The sequence below is a fragment of the Rhopilema esculentum genome, chromosome 1 (assembly GCF_057945365.1).
Source record: "Rhopilema esculentum isolate cy_ngs chromosome 1, ASM5794536v1, whole genome shotgun sequence".
Classification (NCBI taxonomy): Eukaryota; Metazoa; Cnidaria; class Scyphozoa; order Rhizostomeae; family Rhizostomatidae; genus Rhopilema; species Rhopilema esculentum.
This window is the reverse complement of record NC_142815.1, coordinates 3,416,332-3,432,643: the sequence shown is the minus strand read 5'-3', so window position 1 is coordinate 3,432,643 and position 16,312 is coordinate 3,416,332. Positions and strand designations below refer to the sequence as shown.

The 16,312-nt window shown below is 38.6% G+C and overlaps 1 protein-coding gene across 1 annotated transcript; it reads right to left on the bottom strand.

Annotated features, from left to right (window-relative positions):
• Window positions 1-650: 650 nt before the first annotated feature.
• Window positions 651-16,060, bottom strand: LOC135690302 (uncharacterized). The gene is made up of 2 exons (XM_065207822.2): window positions 15,481-16,060; window positions 651-2,196 (listed from the first exon to the last, which is right to left on the bottom strand). The coding sequence occupies exons 1-2, from the start codon at window positions 15,581-15,583 to the stop codon at window positions 1,739-1,741; spliced, it is 561 nt and encodes a 186-aa protein (XP_065063894.1). The 5' UTR covers window positions 15,584-16,060; the 3' UTR covers window positions 651-1,738.
• Between the last annotated feature and the right edge of the window lie 252 nt (window positions 16,061-16,312).

The window sequence follows — 16,312 nt, the reverse complement described above, 5'->3', positions numbered from 1 at the left end:
ACTGTTTACAATTATTTCATTTGGTAGTGTAAAAATTGAAAACGGTTTTAAAAAACCAAGCGTTTTAGATATATTAAAGCTTTTTGCCTCACACTCTTCAGGAGATAAATCACAGACCAAGGACGGCGACAAAAAATGCATCGCAATAGTAGTTTTGTTCTATTGACTTGAATTCCTCATCAAAATAGTAGCCAAAATCATGAGGATAGGAAATACAGTACATACCCAGTTGAGGATCGAAATAGACCAATCAAAAACGCGAGAACAAGGCAGATATTGTTTGATTACCCAATCAGTGTAACATGCTTGAGAAAATTTGCATTTTCGATCCACTTTCTGACGTTTCATAATTTCAGTCAGTCTAAAATTGGTTGCTTTTTCAGAACCGCTTTGAACTAAATTATAATATATCGTTCTTGGATTTCTATGGGATCATATGGGATCAAAACTCAAAATTCTAAAAAAATATTTTTGTGACGTAATCTGGTTGCCACTTCATGAGAATAAAGGAATTTCAATCACCACACCCAAACCACGCCCTATTTTACTCTTCTTTTCAGTAGGATATTATATTGGTTTGGCTCACTGGCCAAGAGAAGTATGAACATTTTCCAAACTCTGAGAAATTGAAAGCAGAAAAGAAAAACGACTCTCTGTTCTCATTTATCTTGAAATTCGCACTACACAATAATAACAATCTGCTTGAAATTTACAAAATTTTCACCCACATAAAATAAAATAGTCTACACTGTTCTTAACCCCCTGCTATAATCATTAATGTAATCGAGGATTCATTATTCTCCTAGCGATCTAGGGGGGTTATTGTCAGAAACACCGTTGTGTCCGCCCTGACCCCCACAATCATCAACACATACATTATCAACGAGCCCCACGCAAAAATGGCCCCCAATCTGTTCTTGACACCGTAGGATCAAAATTTAGTCACAATCTAAGAAAACTCTATGTCTTAGAAACTAAAATTTGAAAAAAATTCATAACAGATCTTTTTACTTGAATTTACCCTCATCAGTAAAGAATCAAAACTAAATTTAAGGTCTACTTTTTGTTAACTTGAACCGAAGGTAATTTCAGGTTTGTAATTTCGTAAAACTAGAATATAGTTTGAAATTTGTCGATAATAGTGGTCAATTATTAGATTAGGAACTTTTGAAGCTATTTGTGAATCTCCTAAATTTTCAGCTAATTAGAAAGCAACTTATGTATCGAATAATCCATACAGAAAATAAATTTTAGGCACTTTCAATTAGGTTTTGAATTCAGTTGGAAATATCTCACACCGTTCTTTTATAAGCAGAAATTCCCCACTTGTGAAAGAATAGCTCTTTAGAGGGTAGGGTCATCTTAATAGTCGTAAAGGCAGTAGTTTCTGATTTACATGAGGTAATTGAAAGATCAATGACTGGCTTGGTCACATGTAGGCAAATTCGTGATGCTTCGAATTCATTAACTTGAAATTCAAGAGGACTGCTTTACACGTGACCTCTGTCTGAAATAGACACCAAAACGAGGGTTGATTCTACGCAATGCTTTCTTTCATGCCTAGCTAGGCTAAGAACTGCCAAGATGGTGATTTACTGATTTCATTTTCTAGTAACAAAACCATCCAATTTTATCGACACTGTTCTTCGTTTGTCATCCAATCTAAACACCATTATCCATTCTGCGGGTAACTGCATTTTAACTTACATCCTAACGAGGAGAGATAGAAATCTGCGTATTAAACGAGGGTCTCACGCGCTTCAATGGTTTCACCAATAGTCCTTGATCTTGGATCCATTTGAACGAAATACGCCTCTTGTTTCGCGTTCGAAACGTCGAAAATCCTCATTACATAATTCTGAATTTTGTATCGAATTCCCGAAGTTCGCGTCCGTGAGCAATGCTCGCAAAGCGCTTCGACGTCCTTGCCGTGCGGTAGGTCCACAATTTCGTATTGCCGCAACAAATAGACGCCAATAACGACCAAAAATATAATGAATACCGACCCAACAATTGGCGCGACGACAACCGCGCGGTCATAAAATACATTGTCGTTGTCCTGATGAGGATTATCCTCGTATGGAAACGATCCTCCTTCCCAGTCCAATTTACTGTTACTGAAGTTCAAAGGTCGGAATTGAGTTGAATTGTCTGATACATTGTGTCGAGTGTTGAGTTCTGTCTTCAGCCGTTTACCTAAAAAAGAATTCAAAAAAATCAAAGACTTTGCAAACAAAATCCAATTTAAAGCTAACAGTTTAAAAGTAAGAGTCAGAATTTGTCTGAAAGTTTAGTTAATTAGGCATTGAAACCCAGTAATTCAATTCAATTCTTGCAGAAACGACAAAAACAACACCAACACCAACACCACCACCACCAACAACAACAACAACAGCAAGTGCGTTGCCAAGAGCAACGGGATAAACAAAGGAAATATTGAATACACCTTATCAGATCACATAACTAAACTCTAAAAGACTCTTCTATCTGAAAGATTTTCGGTAATGTTTTAGCATCTGATTGAACCATAAGCTAGACTAAGTCCTTTAAAGCGGGTGTTGGTCACCCGCTTGTTTAGCCCTTGATCAAGATTGCCGAGAGGGAATATAACTCTATAAAAACCTCCTATATTTTTGGTAGAATCCTATTATTTTATCAGTAAATCCCTAGAAACATGGACGTAGCGAAGGCTAGAAGTTTAGGGGGTTTAGCATGGGTGTTGCCGAATGATTTTGCTTCGTTGAAACAAAATTGTCCGAATGGGCCTAAAACTGGTAAAATTTGCATGATTTGGGAGGGGGGGGGGCTGCAGAGCCCCTATGTTTACCACGCCTATGCCTAGAAATTATTTCGCTTTGGTGGAAATCTCCTACACTATTTACAAATACGAATTGCTTCTCGCCTATTACAGTTGATCATACGACCAACATCGTGAGAGCCACCAGCCTCGATTAAGTTTAAACCATCCTCGATTTAGCTGGCAAGGTCGCTTTGACGTCACAGCACACGAATAAACAGGATTTCCATAATCGTACACGCGCTTTCCCCCGGCATCAGTTAGCAGACTTTAATAAGTTCAGAATACCATAGGATAATAGAAGGGCTGTATCTTCAGTGATATAGTTTAATCCAATTTGAGACGGTTTTGCGAGTATTGTCTTGTAATCCAATACAAGACAAGTTTCCGAGGTTGGGTTGGACGGCCAGAGATACGAAAACCAAAGACCTAGTAATACTTGCTAATAACGATAACAAGTTTCCTAGCCTTTCACTTGAATCTTCTTGATGAATTAAGCAGCCGTTCAGAGCATTGCACTGCTGTGATGAAGTGAAATTACTTGGCTGCTGCGGGGCCTCCTTCGTAGTAGTAAGCCCAGGGAAGTTACTTTACAAGGAGTCACTTGAAATGCATTTCTGACAGATTCAGAGAAACGTAATGTCTGGGTTTTAATTAAGATTTCGTATAAAACGTTTTTAATCGTTGCCACGGCTGTTGTTGCGTTAGTTGTGTTGGTGTAAAGATAGAAGAGAAATCTAGACGTGATTCTCCAACGCTGACATTATATTATTTCTTGTTTGTACGTGTATAATCCTTGACGTGCCGTTCAGATTACTTCAAACAAAAATATACTCCCCCCCCCCCCTTCCCTGCGATATGTCTAATCGGGCTCTAACGGAATATAAGTCTTCATCCCTACAAGTAATCAAACTTCCTAGTTTTAAGTCAACCTTGAAACTTTTAGTAACTAGAATTCACTATCTTAATAATAAAAAATTTGTGTACTTTTAATTAAATCTCATTTGTAAGTGCCCATGGCCACACGCGTCCCGTGTAAGAGGCTGGGAGGGCGCGAGTGGACTCATGGACTGCAGAGCATATTATAGATTGAGGGGGCTGAAACATTTTGTTTTCTAAACTTGTTAAAAACCAAGAGCAAGACGACTTTTTGTATGGTTTTAAGTACATTTTGGAAATTATTGGAGGGGCGAAAGCCCCCTAACCCCTCCAACACCTCCGCGGTCCCTGGGTGGACTTGCTACAAGCCTCTCTCTCTCTGTTTAGTTGCCGGAAATAGAGAATAAAAGAGAAAAATGAACGGGAAAGAGAATCTTTATTTTTCAGATTACTAAATATCGAGAGAGACCTGTAGTAAGTCCAGGGGGTGGGGGACTGCAGGCCCCTAGAGTTAAATATTCGTGAAAATTGACTGAAGATCGGTCGAAAACGCCTTTCATGCTCAAAAGAAACTGCCATACATGTCCAATCAGTTAGAATTTTAGCGCTCGAAGTTTATAAAACACGTAACAACCTTAATCCTGTTTTCATGAAAAACTTTAAAAATTTGATCAAAACTTGGTTCCTTGAAAACAAGTGCGCATGCTCATTTTGCAGTGAATGAACTGTCTTATGCAATCCTTGAAATTGCTTCATGTTAGTCTTAATTAGTGTATATTTACTATTGTAGAAACTAACATTAAATAATCTACAATACAATACAATACAATACAATACAATACAATACAATACAGTACAATACAGTACAATACAGTACAATACAGTACAATACAGTACAATACAGTACAATACAGTACAATACAGTACAATACAGTACAATACAGTACAATGATAATATAAGCATCATAACATTCTAAAGAAAATGCCGTCAATTTTCTATGAACGAGTAACATGACCTAGCTTTTAAAGATAGTGGTTGTGATGTTTCTGCAAGTATAATCATCATAACTTTCAAATGAAAACATCATCACATTTCAATTAACTCTTGACTCTAGCTTGTATTTAAAGATTACGGTTGTATACAGGATAAGTGGCGCCGTAATCAAACGCGATAATCCACAGACCAAAAGCAGCCGACCAATGATAAGCAGGTATTTGTGTTGTTAGAACCCTCAAGACAACACTTGCCCAAAAGACACCGCTCGGATAAACGATATACTTTAAAATTCAGGAAAGACCAGCTTGAAATAATCAGCAACAACAACGTGCTAGGTTGTTTACAAAAGCTCGGACCATATCCGGAAATAAGGGGCTGAAAACGGGGGATTTCTTCTCTGAGGTTGTGTCAACCCTTTTTTCATGTACCATAGCATTTCATGACGTAGGGCGAGGGGCAAATCATTCTAAGAAAATCTCGTACACCTTTTGTGAAAATCCTATCGTTTTACCCGAAAATCCCCAGAAAAACTTTTGTTTAAGGCAAAATCTTGTTCGCTATTTGCAAGAGTGAATCGCCCCTCAACGTAGGGGCTCCTGAATTGTCTTTTAGTCACAGCCCCGTCTTTCTCCATCTCTCTCTGTCTCTCGCAATATTCCCAACTACCCGGGTGTTTTTCAGCTTTTGACTCAATCCCGGAAAATATTTCAGAGAGGTCTCAACATTTTACTAAAAAACCGAGTCTATAGCAACATGATAATAAAAAAATCTTTAAATTCAAAAAACCCATTTTAACAGTCAAATTATTAATCAAAAGGACATCACCGTTCCTTTCACAAATATAATAATAATAATAATAACTAAAAAAGGATTATCTACAATCATTCCAAAGTCCACAGGTCCGCAAATTATAGTCCCCCTTTTGCCCTGGTCCATTCAAAAGCGTCCGGCAATGGCTGTGACAGGTGGTGAAGACGAAATGACGACATGGTATTGACGGAGCATTGTAGTGTCACCAGACAAAACATGGCACACTGGACAAATATTTACTAAACATAGCGAAATAATACAATGGCCTTGCAGCGACTGTCTGCACCACCTAGACGTCAGGGGGGACGAACGTAAAACATCATGAAGATCACACCATCAGTGATCATAATAATCAACACCATTATTAATCGTTATAATTGTCATAATTATCATAAATAAAATCATCACCGCTATTTGTCGTCCTAATTATCTTGATTATTATAATTTTACGAAATTATATCATAATTATGTCATAATAATAATCATGATCAAATTCATAATCACAGCCATCACCACCATTGTCATAATTATCATAATTAAAATCATCACCACTATTTGTCGTCCTACTTTTCTTCATTATTATAATTTTACGAAATTATATCAAAATTATGTCATAATAATAATCATGATCAAATTCATAATCACAGCCATCACCCCCATTGTCATAATTATCATAATTATAATCATAAACATAATTATGATAAATGTCAGAATAATAATCATGATCAAATTCATTATCACAGCCATCACCACCATTGTCATAATTATCATAATTATAATCATAAACATAATTATGATAAATGTCAGGATAATAATAATGATCAAATTTATAATCACAGCCATCACCACCATTGTCATAATTATCATAATTAAAATGATAAACATAATTATGACAAATGTCAGGATAATAATAATGCTCAAATTCATCAACCAAGCCAATCATCGTCATCGCTTTAGTCACGAGGATTGTAAAAGCAACAATAGTACTACACGGCGGACCAAATGACTTGCCACTCAGATATTCGGGTTTCAAAACATATAACCAGTCTGCGAAAGCCTCAAAATGGATCATGGCTTGCAGACTCATCCTCACATTTTGAGTAGGTATCCATTGAATTGACCCTTCTGAATTTAAATTACGTTTTGTAACAAAAGGCTTTTCATTCTTGTCCATGTGGTATACACATCTCTTGGCCGTGAAATTTGTCACTTGGCCTAACAGCTTTGCAGTAATCCCTCCGTGGTCAAGTACGCTTTACTGAGGATATTTAACGAAATTTTTCATCAACACCGACAACAGTGGTAAACCTTTCGGATCTGAGAGAAAAATCAAGGAAACAGAGCCAAAAGATCTTTGTCTATCCCCAATGAGAACGAAAAGATCACGTGTTAATCATAGAACCAAACTTAACTACGGCGGTATTCACTTGACTGAATGCAGGTATTTGGCATTTGACCAGTGGTGTAGTGCTATCAAAATAACAAGAGGGGCTCTTGCATTAAATGTTACGAAGAACAGTAGCAAAAGTAGAAAATTTCTAATTTTTGGCATCAACAAAGGGGCCTAGCCCCCTGAGCCCCCCTAGCACTACACTACCCCCTGCATTTGACTGAAACTGCAAATGTCAAGAGACCAAGAATGACGAATACAGGGCCTCCGACGAAGGGGGGGCCGGGAGGGCCGTGCCCCCCCCCCCCCACTTTTTTGCAAAACAATGGAGTTTTTTTCAAAATCTTTTGTTATGGGTGTTAAATTCTCTCTTGGCCCCCCCCCCCCACTTTTCAACCTTTGTCGGAGCCCATGGAATAAGAAACAAAAAAAAAGCACGTGAGGCTGAAATTAGGCAAAAAATTAAGAAATTCCAGGTTGAAACTGGAGCCAAATGTTCTTATAAAAAAGCATGAATCAAATCCTCCGGGCCTTTCTTCGCCTCGGTTTTAAAAGCGGTTCTTGGCCCGACTGATATCACCACCTTGCGGAACACAGTATAGGCGCCTGTCTGCCCCTTTCTACTGGAGATTATCAACCTACAAATGAGGTGTGGCTTGTACAGACAGCTATTTAGAGAAACATGTCGCCTCCAACCGGGCCAATCAAAACACGAAATAAAACCACATGCACAGACTGTCGATGAAGTGTGAATTCTATGCTATGACTTGTGATTCTGGTGATAAAGCAGGCCCAGATTTTCGGAATATTTGCTAAAAACAGCAACAAGGACTTGGTAGAATTAGAGTGTAGTATACTGTATATCGTTATATTGAAAACTCTGAATCCTAGTGTGGGGGGGGGGGGGCAATTCCCTCTTGCCAATAGCGTACTCTTGCAGGGCCTACGCCACGAATTTGAAAATGGGGGGGGGGGCAAAGCTATCAAAAGTAAGGGGCCAAGTCTTTTCGCCCTTTTACTGCAGCTTTAAACTATTTGCTTAGCAAGAAAGACGAGGGCATGGCTCCTCCGCCCCCGGTCGTGTAGGCCCTGTCTTGTTTTCAATGCGTGATAGTGAATTGAGAAATTTGATGTGAACTCTCTTTTTATAAGAACCAGTAAATAAAAGTTCAGAATAGCTGCTTTTAATTTTTTCGAAATTTGAGATTGGATTGCTCTTAATTGCTCTTATTTGTGAGGGTGGAAGCAGTGCAATTGCTAGCTAGTGGGCTCATTTGTCCTAGGGGGGCTGTTCAGGCTTCGTTTGCCAACAAAGTAAATGAGGCATCCTTTACTTGCCAACAAGTTTGAAAATTCACCGAAAAGCACCCATCTCACGCAAGAAACTCATCGTTCTTGAGATGAAATTTGTTGGTTCCATAGCATTGTTAATAATCACAATTTACAGTAGCTTAGCCTTAATTCTGTTCTTAATTTGTTCTTAATCTTTGATCAATTTTGAGGCTCGTGTTTTTATAAAATTGTTCTTATAAGGAGTGTAGTGTATATTCAAATTTTCACAACTTGAGGCACAACAAAACATGAATACGGACTCGCTCTGACCAGTTTTCTTTGGTCGCAATTCTGTTTGTTGTTCGTTTCGAGAATAAACTTAAGTAAATCCAGTTTGATCTTGTACAAATCGCAAGATTAATTGCACATTCCAATGTTAGTTCAATGAATTCACAAATATCACTTAAATGGTTCAAAGAAAATCAACATTTGCAAACACGAGACATGCTGTTTTTCTTTATGTTGCGATGAATGATGAGGTAGGGGGTAGAAGCTGGGGTAGAAGCTGGGGCAGAAGCTGGGGCAAAAGCTGGGGCAGAAGCTGGGGCAGAAGCTGGGGCAGAAGCTGGGGCAGAAGCTGGGGCAGAAGCTGGGGCAGAAGCTGGGGCAGGCGATGCCCCCTAAAGCATCAATCTAGAAATTTTGTGAATTTTTGTATTGTGTTCGAAATCTTTAGATTACAGTTATCTCAAACCCCTTCCCAAAGAGAAAATTAAACTCCCACTGTCCCCCTCAAACAATCAGCAAAGAGACTAATAGTGATCCTTGTAGAACTACATCTTATCAGCTTTTTGCATATAACGTAAATCCTCGTATAAGCCTTAAAAGGGCTTATTTGCAAAAATGATTTTTTAGGTGGGGGCTTATTCGAGGAAGGGGGTTTTATTCGGGAGGGGGGGTTATTCGGGGGGCTTATTCGATCGTAGGGGCTTATTCGAGGATTTACGGTATACTGCAATGCCACTGTTTAAACAACAAACAAGAGTGCCATTCACATCAAAAGAAAACCTCTTTCCAACAAGTACCTCGCAAAAGAACTTCGTCTTTGACTGCAAAAGTATCATATTGACATATCCCTACAGACGTTCTACAGGTGTTCATTACACGGAATTCATATTGTATGCAAGACCAGCCTCGATCACACAATAAACCAAAGTTATAGGAACCATTAGGAACCAAATGGGGGGAGGGCACATCTCCAACTCCAACTCCATGAGTTGCAAATAGGCACTTTACTTCTATTTCTGAAAAGAATGGCCCAATGTGCCCCCTCCCCATTTTTAATACTGTTTACGACACCAGCTTTGATTATGCAGTTAGCCATGATGTACAAGAACCACGTTCTGTTGAAACACAAAAAACTGTTTACGAGACATTTTTAACTAACCTATCTCTTCAGAAAGAAAATTCAGATCTGATTGGATAAGGTGAACTTGCCAGTCAACAAATAACCAATCATAAAGAGGATTTAGACCAATCAAAAACGAGATTATTGCCACGTTTTTTTCTTCAAAGTCGAAAAATTTCCCCGTCTCTTAATTACCTAATACTTACTTCAATAACTAAAAATGTAAGCTCGATTCATAAATGTATGATTTTCTGTCTAGCCTTTAAATATCTTTTACAAACTCAACCAGACAATGAGCCCCGTGGAACTAGTATGGGTTGGTTAAGGATTTTGATTGATTTGAAAACTAGAGCCAGCGATTGCCTATGGATTTCCTATGGTTTACACAAAGATTCACTTTGATTAGTGGGCTCTCCATTATAGTTGACTTTGGATTATGATGGATTCATCTAGGATTAAGAATGATTCCAGTGGATTAAATATCATTGGCTTGGCAATGACAAATCTCAAATAAACCCTTTGTTTTCAATTGCATTGAACGTCTCTGAAAAAAGTAATATGTAATTCCTCACCATATAACTTGCAAGAAGACCCACAACTTCCAAACCTTTCGTCACCCCCTAGCAGACTAGAGAACACACACAGTTTTGGTAGAAGTCTGTGTGGGAGGGGCGAGGAATGTCAGGGGGGCACAACTTCTTCACATGTTGCTAGGTACTTTAGCTAAGAACACATCAACAGTAAATTATGATGGGCTTGAAAAGGATTTAGAATGTTGGATTAATATGTATTTGTATTTTTGTATTTGTACTTGTGTTTGTTTCTACCTAGCATACGAAGTTAGTTTTTTAGAACACTGAGAAGCTATGCATGACGAGCAGTGTCCTGGTCCTTCCTCTCGATGTGACCACACCTCGTGATTCCTACGCCTTTCATTACAGAGAGCTGGCGACTCTCCTCACCCTGGGTGAAAGTTTGGTCCTGCCATGGACCCACAGAACTTTGGGTCTGTAGTCCGCGCCTCTAACAACTGAGCCATCCTCGCAACCATTCTAATATCCATTAATGGATATATCTCCGCTTTTGGAACTTTTCGGTGTTGTTCTGGCCCCAATATGTTTGTGCCTGAGGCATTTCTGTTATTGAAGACATGTGGTTTGAGGGGGAGGCGCTTAGGTAGTCCGTTAATGACAAGCAGGTGGTTTAAGCCCCTATGTGGAGGAAATTTCTTTATGAATAGGTAATATTGGGGTGTCTTGGATGATCCTGTTACAAATCTAAAAGATTTTGAATCCCTTTTTTAAACTTTATTTATGCATAACTTAGCTTTTAAAAACTATTTTATCAATTTCTAAGTTTTGTCTTTTATTTATTTGTGAGTTTTTGTCATAGCCCCCTGACAAGCAATCTGCATAGATTGACGGGGTTACCGTGAATAAAGAATTTAAAATGAAATGAAACGAAACATTGGTCCCTAACTTTGACAACATGTACCCTCAAATTTTCCCCATGTATGTATATATGTGTGTACCCTGCAAAAGTTCCTGTATCACAGTTATCTCATGACGTCACTAGTCCAGTTCCGTTAGGAAGGATAACTGACTTCTGGGCGCAGTACCTATGTGTCTTTTTTAAATATTTTTTAATCTTTCCTAGTCGCCGCTTGTCTAGCCGTGGTCAATCTATATTGCTTCAATCCTTCCGATGGAAATTTAAATGATTCAAATATCAGGATGATAGCCCACGAATTGCCATTCGTCTGATCCGCAACACGAGTACAAATTGAGGGTAAATCCGGGGGTTTTGATTCTTACGGATATGAGGGGTTTTGACTCTACGACAGACGACAGCTGTGTCTTTTTTAACATATACAAGGGATCAGCCTAAACCCCCTTTGCCCCCAAACTCCACACCTCTGGCCCCAGCAAGCAGATTTATCTTTTTTATATAGGTGGATTTCGACCACACCAAGAGGGCTTCACTAGCACCAAGAAGGTTTCATTAACACCAAGAAGGTTTCCACAACATCAAGAGGGTTTCGACAAAAAAGAGGGTTTCGACAACACCAAGAGGGCTTCATCAGCACTAAGAAGGTTTCATAAACACCAAGAAGGTTTCTAAAACACCAAGAGAGTTTCGACAGCACCAAAGGGGTTTCAATGACCTCGCGATGGTTTCAAGCCTTTGAGGATTGGGTCTGTGACGCAGGATAATTGGCTTCAAACACTAAACGTCTGCACACTGCAAAGGTTTCAATTAAAAAAGATGCCATGGTTTTTAACAGGCACTTAAAAAACAATTTTCTCAATGTACTTTACAAGCAACAAATTGATTAACCATCATGTTATGGAACTTTCATTAATTTTCTGAGGTTGCTTCTAAAGTAATCCTTTTTGATTATCTTTACAAACGCAAGAAACAGCACTAAAAACACAGACATGGCTAAACACATTTAATGATAAAACGAAGCGTGTGTCAAAAGAAAAGTTTTACACGCTTTTTTAACCTTCATCAATAGGTGTTATTTATCAATTTTTAATACGATTGAAAAGAATTTCGCAATAGAATGGAGAGGTCATCGAATGAAGTGCATGGGCACAGAATAGAAAATCTCCCTATGCTCTGAAAAGTCTTTTATTTTTACAAACAAATTGAGCAGCAAATTGAAATTTATCAGTCATAAAAAATGACTGATAAAAATCTGGAGCTCATTGTGAATTGCAGTTGGTGTTTCTACTGAGAAACTTTTGGAGAAATTGACACAAGGCACAATTTTACCTAAAGAGGGCCTGGATTTTTGGATTTAGTGCCAAAAAGAAATCTTCAAATCATTAACGCTTAGTTTGTTTACCTTCATCCATATCAAGAAATATCAAGGAAAATCATACCTAACCAGCGGAGTAACTACCTTTGCTCGATTCTTGATTGATTTTAAGACAGGAATGTCTCTGCCTTAAATGTTTCTTCCACCGACCGGATTTTGCCTAAAATTTTCTATTGGGATATTATTGGGGGTATGACACCCCCACACCCCCGGTCGTGACGCCCCTAAGTCCTCAATATCAATTTCTTGCCATTTTTTCTAGGGTTAAATCACCTTCCAATGTCTACCTGTTACTTGAATAGAAAAATCTTAAAAATAAAGAATTTGACGTAGTAAAATTTGATCCTGGCAGAAATTAGCAATGATATTATATCTTAAAGCTACCCCAAAAAATAGGAGGAGGTGCAGCCCCCCATTCGAAAAGTTGAAGGGGGCTGAGCCCCACTCTTCTACAGCCCTGGGTAAGGGTACAAGGGAATCAGGGATGATACCCTGGGTTCTAGAGAATCACAAATGGATTTTTGATAAAGCTGGTTGTTTTGAAATGTAGCGAAGGAAAGGAAGAGCGACTGAAGAGAAAGGTGTCTTTCTTCTTAACTTCACACTAACCCGTACCGCGTACCATGTTTTTACCGCAAACCCTTGTCAAGAAACATATAGAGGCGGTAGGCCGGCTTATAAGCATTCGGGTTGCAAAAAACAAGATCAATGGACCGTTTTTGCTATGATCCTTTTCTCTCTGTTGACTGTATCAATTAGGCCGTCTAGTCAAGAATGATACTTTGGAGGCCATGCTAAATCCAAACCCAGTCGAGAGGATGGATGAAATTTTCATTTCGACATGTTTTCATTATGGCAAAAAATATTATCATGTGGTTAGAACAGCTGGTATCCTATAAGGTTCGCAGTAAACGAATAGTCAATATTTGAGGTTAGGCGACTAAATTTAAGAGAATATGCCAACCAGGGCTTCCAGGCAAGTCCTCTCTAAATATCATCATCAGGTACGATCAGAAGGTTGGCTACCATGACATTCTAACTATCCCAAAATCTGAGGGTTTGTTGTCATGATCATAGATAAAACTAAGGGGCTAATAGTAGAAATGGGCCCCCAGAACCAGCTAAATAATTCAATTCTCTAAATAATTCAACTCTAAAAAAGTGCATTATGTGGGATTCCTTACACAGCAAAGGCTTCATTCCAGAAATCTTCAAAAAGTACACCGAGACCTTTGCTGGGGCCTGGGGCAAAACATGGGCATATAATGACGCAATCGTGATTTAGCCCATATCAGTTCAGGGCTGAAGCAATCTGCACCCTGCACCGTATCTCCAAAAGAAACCCATCAAAATTTCATACAACAGTATCTTATAAACAAGCCTGTTTAAGGTTAACCAAGACAACTCATCTTATGTTATCTTGTCTTACAAAGATATGTTGGACTATTCTCTACTTTCTGGTGATTTCATCACATATTAAAGTCCCCAGCAGATTCTTCGAAACTGAAACTTGCGAAATGGTCTCGAAATTGATTTCAGGTGCCAGAGGGAAAGTAGAAAACTCATATCGATCAAAACTGATACGATCAATCAATCACTGAATCAATCGAAAAGCTCCAATAGCTCTGCTGTTCTGATATTGATCGTAGTGATTAATTAGGGTTTTAGACGGAGAGTGTGCTTGTAATAACACCAAGATAAAATAAGAGAACTTCTCTTGTTTTATCTTGATAACACTCCCAACAGGAGGAGGGCATTGATGACGGAGGGGCTGTTTCATAAATAAGTCATTGCAAAATAATGACACAGTTAAGTAGACCCCCTACAACCATAAGTCTGTTTGTGGCGACAATTGGCAAACAGTATTGAAAAACACAAAAATTTGGAATGGAAACTAGCCGATTAAAATTGCCATGTACGCAGAAGATCGCTTCATTCAATAGCGGTGTTTACTACCAGTTATTTAGTTAATTAGCACAGTAATGTTAATTAGAGCTTTTACAAGAAGCCAACAGTTACAAACATAACTGCCCTGCAAAAATATTGGCCTCCCCAAGCTTTCAGTGACCCGTGTAACTTCGCAAAGGTTTCGCTAAACAAGAAGCCAACAGTTAGAAACATAATTGCCCTGGGTGGCTTCATATTGGCCACACCAAGCCTATCGTGACTCGTCTAACTTCGCAAAGGTTTCGCAAAACAAGAAGTCAGCAGTTGGAAAGATAACTGCCCTGACATAATAGTGGCCTCACCAAACTCGTCTGATTTCGCAAAGGTTTCACCAAACTAGCCTGGCTTCACTGACAATAATAGTACACGGATTTGTTTTTGTAAATCGTTCGCATTCCTAGAAAGCTTCCTTGATTTGTACTAATTATCGGAAGATATTGAATCGAAGTTGGCAGAAAAACATACGGTTTAGTTCAGCAGATTTAACACTGATGATAATATCACGAAAGACGAAATCACGCAAAAATTATTTGTGTTGCTACATTGTTGTTTCCATCGTGTATGTTGTTGATAAGATATTCATGTATTCTTCAGGATTTGCAAACAATAAAGAGCTATTTAAAATTCATAAATGTAACAAAGACTCGGCCAAAAATCCAAACCATGATTACTTGATTTTTCAACCGGGTTTAAGTCAATCAAATTACTGAATATTTGGGTTTGATGTACTAAAATTGAGACTTCAAAACCATAATTTTGAGCTAACTCGTGTTTCGCAGAAGAACGATATGATAATGATATCGATTTCCAATCTACAGTGTAATATCGAAATGACTTTCAAAGAAGTATGATATAATCGAAACAGAAATCGTATTATTGAGGATTTCCATGCGGGCTAGATTTAGAAACTGAGGTGGGAAAATATATCAAGGAAATCTGTTCCGCCTATATTGACCTTAAAACTTAGAACTAATATCACGAAAGAAGTAAGGATGTTTTATAAGAATGAAGTAAGATCAGACGAAAAATTTTTCTAGAGCAACGGTCGTTCGATACAGGAAATGAGAATAGTGCCATGTTTATGTTATAATCTAAAAGGATACACCTCGTGTTGACGTCAAAGACAAAACATTGTATTTAGAATGTTTCAACTAACCTTTATGTTGTTCTTTCGCTGCAGTTTGGCGATTTGATGTGATAATTAGAGCGAACAAGAGGAACAAACAGGGGCTTAAAGTCCCTTTCTTATGACAATCCATGTTCGGTTAGATGCGCTGTGAAACTCTGTGAATTCCTACAGAGATAGCCAGTCACAGATTTTGATGACCTTTTGAAGGCTGCAGCTACCAAATCGCCACCAGCCGATAGAGTAAAGAGCTAGCAAAACCCGGCTTGGCTTGACCACATTGATTTCGTGAAATAAAATTGTACTCTGTTATCTTTCTTGCGTTGATCAGTAACGATACGCGATCATTAGCAACATCACAAGGGTTTCAACAACACCAAAGGGGTTTCAACGACATCACATTGGCTTCAAACCCTACGTCTGCCCACCGCAAAGGTTTCACTCCACTATTAAACTGCATCCAGCAGGCAAGTTGTAGCGGACTATTACTGTTCCATGACACATTTAGAATGTGGCCATTTAAGCGAGGGTTAACGAATTCTAGACAATACACTGACTCCAGAGTGTCTGCCAAAGCGAGATATGAGGTGCTAAGCATTCTCTTTTCAGAGTCGCATTGAAAATGTAGTAGACAGGACGGGGGTCGCTTGCTCAAGCCTGTTGGTGTCAAGTGGCAATAGGAATCGTGGACCGAAGGATTCAGGGGCTGGCAATCTGAGATTGATGATGAGTGGAAGTCTCGTACAGCTTTTGTGGAGATTCTATTGCTGCATCAAAAAATTTGTAGAAATCCGTTTGTTTTGATGAAATTCTCGTACGCTATTTACAAAAGTGAATTCCCCCTTGAAAAACTAGAACTATA